The following is a 9,069-nucleotide window of genomic DNA, read 5'->3' as shown; positions in this document are numbered from 1 at the left end:
AAAAACAGAAGTAAGCAATCAAACCCATTTAGCCAAACACATAGGTTGGTAAAATTGCACATTCATCTCCAAAGAACTGTTTTGAACTTCCACATCTTTTTTCATATGTTCATACCTTCAGAAAACAAAACAAATACTGTCATAAGGAATGTCTTCAGAATTATAATATGTTCGTAAATTCAATGAATGAAGCAGAATATTGTACAGAATCCCGACTACAAAACTATGTTTGTACATGGTATGTTTATCACACAAATCATATAATAGCGGGAATACCCTGTTGGAGAGTGGAACACGTAAAATAATAACATGAATTTTAAAACCATCAGTTCCAATGAAGCAAGAAATATGACCTTACAAGGTAGTATGAAGAACGACACAGCAGAGAGAAAGATTATGTCTAAACCACGGAATCCATTTGAGTAAATAGAACTAGTGAGGCAATTCCACGTTAACAGAATGACAGCACCAACAGCACAAAGCCTCTTTCTGTTACCAAACTTTGCATCTGCACTGTTCTTCAAGTAAATGTTTTTGTAAATTTTTCTGTGGAATTTGTCAAAAGTCATCCTTGTGCATAGAGTTGTATGGTTTGTTAAACTTTGCAATCATTGGTTTTTGTTTGACATACATTTTCAAGTGAAAAATCTGAGTCTCAGCATCACTCTATTACCATGGAATTGCCCAGTGTGTGAAATAGTCTTCTAAAAGGTAGTAGGAACAGGCCTTGATTTAATTGCATTTCAAAAAGGTTTTCTCCATATCTAACACTAAAAGAGGGGCATGTGTCAAAGCACATACAGGAGAAAACATTGAAATCAAGACAAACGAAATTTTTCTCAAAGGTTCAAAACATGTTTCTTTCCTTATCTTCCTAAATAAAAAGTGCCTGATCGGTATTCTCAACAATTATTTATAATAATTAATAACAATTATATTTGTTAATTGGGTAACAAAAGTGTTGGTAACTTTTCACCACAAGGTATAAGAAACCATCTGGTCAAGATTATTAGTTAGTTTCAGTTATATGTTTTGAATATGTGCATAACATTTGGGGAGTAATCGGGATAATATATACATGTTTTACATGGGGAAGTCCACTGTATTATTTTGTAACAGAGGACTGAGATGAATGGACAGTATTTTCTTCTCTGATTCCCATCAGCACCTTGTTAAACTCACTAACATATCAGCAATATTTCCTATTCAAGTTCCAAACTGATCAATGCATGATCAAGTAAGTATTTGCTTCTATCGCAGCAGATAAAACATTGCAATTCCCCCCCAAAATTGACAAACTTAAAACTTTACATTGGGAAAAGTTGAACACAACTGAAAGAAAGACATCTACATGCTGTAATCCACTTCAAACACCATCACATACCACCATCGCTGAGAGATAACAAGAATGTTGTTGATCCTGATCGCTAGTCTGAACTAGACACCAGGGTTGTATTCATTAGGGCGCACAGTTTCAAAACATTTTGTGACGTAAAACGGGTGTTTCTTATTGGGCCAGTTAAGATAGTACCTCTCCGCTTCGTACGGTTTTCTTCTGTGTCGTACCTAATCAATAGGAACCTGAAGTGAACAAAACAAACTGCAGTTTGAATGTAAATACGACCATCGACTCCTCAGCCAAGGTGAACTAGGGTCATAACAGTGGTGTATCCATGCTGCAGACTGTCCGTATCCGTGTCACACAGAGTATAGTCCTCCTTCACGATACGATCACACCCGATCTCCCCGTTACCAAAGAAGCCAAACAGTGGGATGTTGGGGAACACCTTGCGGAAGGTGTCAGCCTCCACGTTACGCTGGTTGTTGTAATAGTTGTGTCCGCGGCCCACGCAGGCGAACATGAAGCCCAGGGTGTTCCTCTCGGGGAGGTTGGCGGCTTTCAGCCTCCGGATGGTGGCCTCGGCTTCCTTGGGGCTGCTCACGTCCTGCTCCAGGAGAACACTGGCCCCCTGGACCCTGGGACCGCTCAGAGCCAGACCCACCACGCCGTACGACCCCTGGCCACAGCTACAGAGAAAGACAGACCACAGTCACATAGCTGTATAGTAATAAACTGAGCTAAACCCTAACCCTGGGACCGCTCAGGGCCAGACCTACCCCGTCACACGTTCCCCAGCAACAGTTACAGAGAAAGACGGAGGGACAGACAAAAACAAAGTCACAGCTGCATAGTAAGAGTAGGGATTCCCAAACTTTTCATGTCGAGGCCCTCTGAATATGATGAGCATCCGGCTGAGGACCCCCACCACCTTAAAAAACATGTTTTGCCGCTGGGTAGATTACTAGAAGGTCGCAATAAAATGACCCCCTGTTTGGGAACTCCTGACCTTTCTCAGCATTGAAAAGAACAGTACATGTTACAGATCATTCAGGTACTCACCACTCTCTTTCAGGGGAGAAGACATTCTCCACGTGGCCCCCAGCGATGAGAGCCTTGCTGCGTGCCAAAGGCTCCAGGACCTGGTTGAGGAAGCGGGCCGCTCCAGGTTTGTAGGCCTCATAGCCAAACAGCAGCACCACACGCAGATCAGGGTTATTTACCAGCCCTGAGGGGACAGGATGACAACAAAGAGAGTTCAGAGAGATAATCATATTATGGTGGACAGTTGGCTAGAGCCAAGGATGTGTTTAGCATACTGTAGACATGTTTGTTGCCATCTCTTTTCTGTAAATATTGGTATTTATCACTCACACTCATACACTAATCCTAGTATCAACTTTACACTGCAGGGTTTGTATTGGGCTAGAACAAGACCTGCACTGACACTTGAAAATACAAGACAGTACTGACCAGCTTAATGGTTGACTGTGGTACCCTTATGTGGGAGAGCGGAGCAAGGTATATTTCTGAACTGGTCATCATAACTTCCACTCCCAGTCGGTCACACCAACCTGCTTCCTCCAGGTGTGACTCTGAGATGGTGCGCTTGCAGAAGTGAAAGGGGCGGATGTCCACTCCCTCCATCCTAGGGAACATGATAGCGTAGCCAGCCTCTCCTTCTTGGAACTCCTTCGGTGGACCCGAGTGGGAGCCACTGGGAGTTACTGTGGGGGAAGATGAAAAGACACTCAGCAACTCTTGGGAGGAATAAAAAATATCTATGTTTTATGGTTAAAACCAACACGTTTTGGTAAATGCCTTCTTCAGGGTTACTGTGGGAAAAGGTAAACGGACAAATCATACTGTCAACCAATGTCCTATTTCCTTATATTGGTCATTTATCACTTGTATGATGTACATTTAAAGTAGTTAGCTAGCTAACCTTAATGCATTTTAACATATTGCATTGCTTTCCACCTCTCTGGTTCTCTGAGCACTCAATCTATGTGACTAAACACCATTTAACAAATAACAAATCAATATTACCCAGCTAGATTTTTAGTTCACGAGCAGAGATACTATCTGCATACTTGGTTGATGAAGTGTCACTTCTCTCTAGGTTAGTGAATATATAGAGGAATACAGAGCACAGATCCTGTTGTCAGTCCTGGAAGACTAGGCTATCGATCGACATAAGAGTCCCCATGCTTCCCTTCCTAGCTCCAAAGCAGAGCAGAGCACCTTATGCTATTAAGGCAGGGGGAGATTAATGTGGACCATCCCCTGTTGACAGGTGACACATTCATCTGTGATATTATTAATCTGTGAATTATGGCACAAGAGCTAGCTATCGGAGGTTAGTGTTGAAGGAAAATGACGTGTTATAACATATTATAATACATTAAGTAGTTACCACACGGTGTTCTGGTTATTAGGGATTAGGAAGGGAAATATGAAAATACTGTGGTTCTTACAGACGACGCCAGGAGTAGCGATGCCCATGATGTCACATCCATTGGGGAACAGCCTGTTCAGTTCCTCCACTGAGTTTGGACTGTGGTGGGTCTTGCGTGCTGCAAGAGGGGATACAGGTTAAAACATGCCTTACATTTAGATTGTTACTGACCGAGTCTCTAGTATAAGCAGCAGGTTTCACAACTTGGCCTACAACTTTTAACAACTTACAAGTGTTTAGTAACATAAACTAAATGGAAGTTAGCTAGTAGATAAGAGGCCACTGTACTTTTTACTTCTCGGACCTGGATTAATACAGTGTGCTTTATTACAGAGTAGTAAATGTAACATCTTACCCTTTTTCTGCTTGTAACAAGAGTCTTGTCCACTGACGGTCTCGCTGTCCACCATAACCAAGACTGTTTTGGGCAGCAGGTATACATTCTGCAAACATTAAGAGAGAAGTGTTTCTACAGTGTTCAATAATGTCTGACTCCACATCCTGCACACAGACTGTCTTCCACTGTTACACTGTAGGTGCCAGGCTATAACTTTACTGTGTTCTACTAGCCAACAGCATACAGAAAGATATGCATTATGTAGAACAAACATGCCTCTGGCTAATCTCGGTTAACCCAGAACTAAAGTCTTGCATAATTGGTCAGATGCTCGATTAAGTTCTGGGTCTGTACATGTTAAGAGAAGCGATGCTAGAACGAGGAGTGGAACCGGATTGAGGAGATCCACCCTCTCTCTTTGCAAGTTACGTGCAAATATATGGGCCAAATGTCCCCTCCCCTTCCAAAATTAGAAGAATGCTAACACCTGCGAAATCTTGATTTGTCCAAATATAAAACCAGTGAGGAAAAACCCAAGCACCGGAACTATTGCTGCTCGTTATCAATCAGTGCTCATAGTGTAATGACAGATCTACGGTACCATTTACAGTTGAAGTTTACATACACCTTAGCCAAGTACATTTAAACTCCGTTTTTCACAATTCCAATGACAGATCTACGTACCATTTATGTTTATGTAGTCTGTACACGAGAGATTACTCTCTGGCATGCAATCATGTCTGTTCTATTCATGACACTTCTATCAATAACTTATGAATGTCCTCCTGAAAGAGACCCTGTTGTAATTTCTTGTGTATTTTCAGTAGTCAAACTGACCTCCACTTCTTCAGCCAGGCTGTGGCAGAGAGCATGGCCGTCATAGTTGGACGGTCCAGAGGCAGACACCCACGTCAACTTCTGCTGGACCCTCAGTACTCTCCGTGCACAGTTCATCCACAGTCTGCAAACACTGCACAATAAGGAAGACAGTCGTCGTTAGCTCTCACTCATCCTGGCATGACAAGGAAGTTGTCTAAAGAACATGATACCTACGACCAGTCTAGGGATAACTAGCTAACGTTAGCTAGATTCCAAGCTTTCTTAGTTAGCTAATTTATCAGTCAGACACTAATCTGTAATACAATAATTATTACTAACATAAACTGTTGTGCTACATGTTAGCTAACTAGCGTTTGCTAGTCTCACATGGCTGCACGCCTATTTTGCAAACAAAGCGTATACAGTTGACATACACATTTAGTGTAGATTGCTAGTTAGCTACATATCTTCAGCTCCAGTCCTGTTTAGAACTTGAAACGTGCATTGTTGATAAAACACTGTGCTGGCTAACGTTAGCTAGCTAGCTGACTGTGGCTAATCGGTCAGTGTTAATAGGAATCCTTGGGACGTCCCTACCCTAAACCCTAACAGGGGGGATATGGACGTCCCAAGGAATCCAGATAGCACACACCGTGGCTAATCTACCTAGCTAACTATCTAACGTTAGCTAGCTAGCTAGTCACTTACCACGCAATTTGGAGCAGCGATTTGGTTGGTACAAACGTCAAAATTCTCTCCACTACTTCTGCCACATTACTGAGTATATATTCTGCCGTGCTTTCATCTGAAACGCCAGAAAAATCTGTATTTCCATCCATATTTCCTTCTCAAGATCTTGGCAGCTAGCTACGGACTTGTCTTTTGACCTTTCGCTAATGTAAATTGCATAGCTAAATATCGAAAGCAGTTTTCGGGAGAAAATACACTATTACTGCCACCTAGTGGTGAGTACACTTTATCTGCCTAGAATGTACATAGTATATATCTATATTTTGTGCCATATATTCATGGTTTAAATCAGGGGTGTCAAACGTACGGCCCGCGGGCCGGATTAGGCCCGCAAACGGGTTTAATCCGGCCCGCGAGATGATTTAGGAAAAAAAAAATATATAAATTTTGTTTTTGTTTTTTGTAAAGTATAAAAATGCGCTGCAATTTTTCAATAAAATAAACTGCTGTTCCAATTGCGTCCACTGGATGGCGCAATAGCAATTGTGTTAAGCAAGCAAACTGTTTATACCAGGGCAGAGCAAGTAGGTCAAGCACGTGCAGCCAATGAGCTACTTTGTTTTGCCCGCGATATTTATTACGGCTTCTACTTTTAACATTATGTGCTTTGGCACCCTCATTGCCCCAATATGTCTCTGTCAAAAAAGAGAAAAGTGGACGCAGAGTGCAGAGTGTTCCAAGAAAAATGGTCATCCTATTAATTCACGGAATTGAATGGGAAAGCTGTATGTTTGGTGTGTTCAGAGCATGTTGCAGTGCTGAAAGAATATAACCTTCGTCGCCACTATGTGAGTCTTCATGCCGACAAATATGACAACTTTCAAGGACAGCGGAGATGAGAGAAGGTGAATGAACTGTTGGCGGGTCTGAAGAAACAGCAGTCTGTGTTTACTCACAGCCGAGACATCAGTGACGCTGCAGTGAAAGCTAGCTACCTCATTGCTAATGAAATCGCAGTGGCTTCAAAACCATTTAGTGAGGGTGAATTTGTAAAAACATGCATGATGAAGGCAGCGGAGATTGTGTGCCCTGAAAAGCGGCAGGCTTTTGCAAATATCAGCCTGACAAGAAACACAGTTGCAGACAGGATTTCCGATCTTTCAGTGGATTTGGACAGCCAGTTGAAGCAAAAAGTAAAGTCATTTATTGTGTTTTCGGTTGCAATTGATGAAAGCACGGACATTACAGATGTTGCACAACTGGCCATTTTCATCCGCGGAGTTGATGACTCATTGACCGTCACCGAGGAGTTCGTGGAGTTGGTGCCGATGACAGATACAACGACAGCAGCTGATATTTTTACCGCACTCGTCGGCGCGCTGGACAGGGTCGGAGTGGACTGGTCCCGCGCTGTCAGCCTGGCTACAGATGGTGCGCCCTCAATGATCGGGAAAAAAGCAGGCGTTGTGACAAAGTTCAGAGAGAAAGTGCAATCTGCAAATGGAGGATGTGATTTTTTTACTTTTCACTGTATTTTGCACCAGGAGGCTTTGTGTTGCAAGTCATTAAAGATGGATAACGTCATGAAGGTGGTCATCCAAACTGTTAATTTCATCCGATCCAGAAGCCGGAATCACCGCCAGTTTGACAGCCTTCTCAGAGAGAAAGACCACATCTATGGCCTGCCATACCACACTGAGGTAAGATGGTTAAGCCAAGGTGCTGTGCTGAGGCGTTTCTTTGATTTACGAGAAGAAATTGAACAGTTCATGGAAGAAAAGGGCAAACCAGTGTTAGAATTTCATTCCGCAGAATGGATGCAGGACCTTGCATTTATGGTGGATGTTACAGAGCACCTGAATAACTTGAACAAACAGCTGCAAGGGCGCAACAAAGTTGTCACGCAGTATTATGACAGCATACGTTCTTTCAAGTTGAAGCTGTCATTGTGGGAGACGCAACTTGCCGGTGGTGATGCAGCTCACTTCCCCTGTCTGAAAAATGTGTGCGCGACCCAACATGTGGCAGACATGAAGCGGTTCAAATATAAAATAACGGGACTGTTACGGGAGTTTGAGCAACGCTTTCAGATTTATGTTTATATGTTTTTATGTTGATGTGCTATTGTTTTTAATTGATTTTATTTTATTTGTATATTTAACCTATTCTTGACTCTGTGGTTCTTGCACTTGTTTGGGGAACAGGATTTCATTATTTTTATCTACATTTCTGCCTGAGAAATGACACCCTGATATAGTTATGTGATCTGTGAAACAGTTCTGTTAATCACTGAGGCATTGTGTGTTTGTGTGTTCTTTTTCTTTAGAATTTTCAAATAAACTTGACGTGTTTTATGATTAATAGTGATGTTGTGCTTTTGGACACTGTCCTCAGGCTCCAGCTTTATGTTTATATGTTTTTATGTTGATGTGCTATTGTTTTTAATTGATTTTATTTTATTTGTATATTTAACCTATTCTTGACTCTGTGGTTCTTGCACTTGTTTGGGGAACAGGATTTCATTATTTTTATCTACATTTCTGCCTGAGAAATGACACCCTGATATAGTTATGTGATCTGTGAAACAGTTCTGTTAATCACTGAGGCATTGTGTGTTTGTGTGTTCTTTGTCCTCAGAACTTTCAAATAACTTGAGGTGTTTTATGATTAATAGTGATGTTGTGCTTTTGGACACTGTCCTCAGGCTCCAGCTTTATGTTTATATGTTTTTATGTTGATGTGCTATTGTTTTTAATTGATTTTATTTTATTTGTATATTTAACCTATTCTTGACTCTGTGGTTCTTGCACTTGTTTGGGGAACAGGATTTCATTATTTTTATCTACATTTCTGCCTGAGAAATGACACCCTGATATAGTTCTGTGATCTGTGAAACAGTTCTGTTAATCACTGAGGCATTGTGTGTTTGTGTGTTCTTTTTCTGTAGAATTTTCAAATAAACTTGACGTGTTTTATGATTAATAGTGATGTTGTGCTTGTACTATTTTGGACACACTGTCCTCAGGCTCCAGCTTTATGTTGTATGTTGATTGTATTAAAACAAAGAAAACAATCTGAAGTTGTTGTTTTTAAGTTATATATACCATGATTTTTCCGGTCCGGCCCACTTGGGAATAGATTTTCCTCCATGTGGCCCCTGAGCTAAAATGAGTTTGACACCCCTGGCTTAAATTGTCAGTACATTGGCATTTGAGCAATAATTGTCCTCATAATAACCAACACTTTATTTCTCCAAAGAAGGTTTTTGCAGTTTCTTTATCACAGCAAAATAACACAAAAATAGTAGGCTAAGCATGGCCCTGGAAATATCCGGGGGGGGGGGGGGGTTCTTCTTAAATTAATTGATTCAAGGAGGTACCGCATTGGTTGATTATAATGATTATATGCATTGAAAGTAGTATTAGC

At 41.4% G+C, this 9,069-nt stretch overlaps 1 protein-coding gene across 1 annotated transcript; it reads right to left on the bottom strand.

The window, feature by feature from the left end:
• Positions 1-224: 224 nt before the first annotated feature.
• LOC311114792 (F-box only protein 22-like) lies at positions 225-5,831 on the bottom strand. Its single transcript, XM_084190033.1, has 7 exons — positions 5,662-5,831; positions 4,972-5,104; positions 4,153-4,240; positions 3,817-3,915; positions 2,914-3,066; positions 2,402-2,567; positions 225-2,028 (listed from the first exon to the last, which is right to left on the bottom strand). Exons 1-7 carry the CDS (start codon positions 5,790-5,792, stop codon positions 1,635-1,637), a joined length of 1,164 nt encoding a protein of 387 aa, XP_084046159.1. The 5' UTR covers positions 5,793-5,831; the 3' UTR covers positions 225-1,634.
• Positions 5,832-9,069: the final 3,238 nt, after the last annotated feature.

This window comes from Coregonus lavaretus (genome assembly GCF_964263955.1).
Source record: "Coregonus lavaretus genome assembly, contig: HAP1_SCAFFOLD_467, whole genome shotgun sequence".
NCBI classification, from domain to species: domain Eukaryota; kingdom Metazoa; phylum Chordata; class Actinopteri; order Salmoniformes; family Salmonidae; genus Coregonus; species Coregonus lavaretus.
Note: the sequence above shows the minus strand (reverse complement) of the source record. Positions and strands in the feature narration are given on the sequence as shown.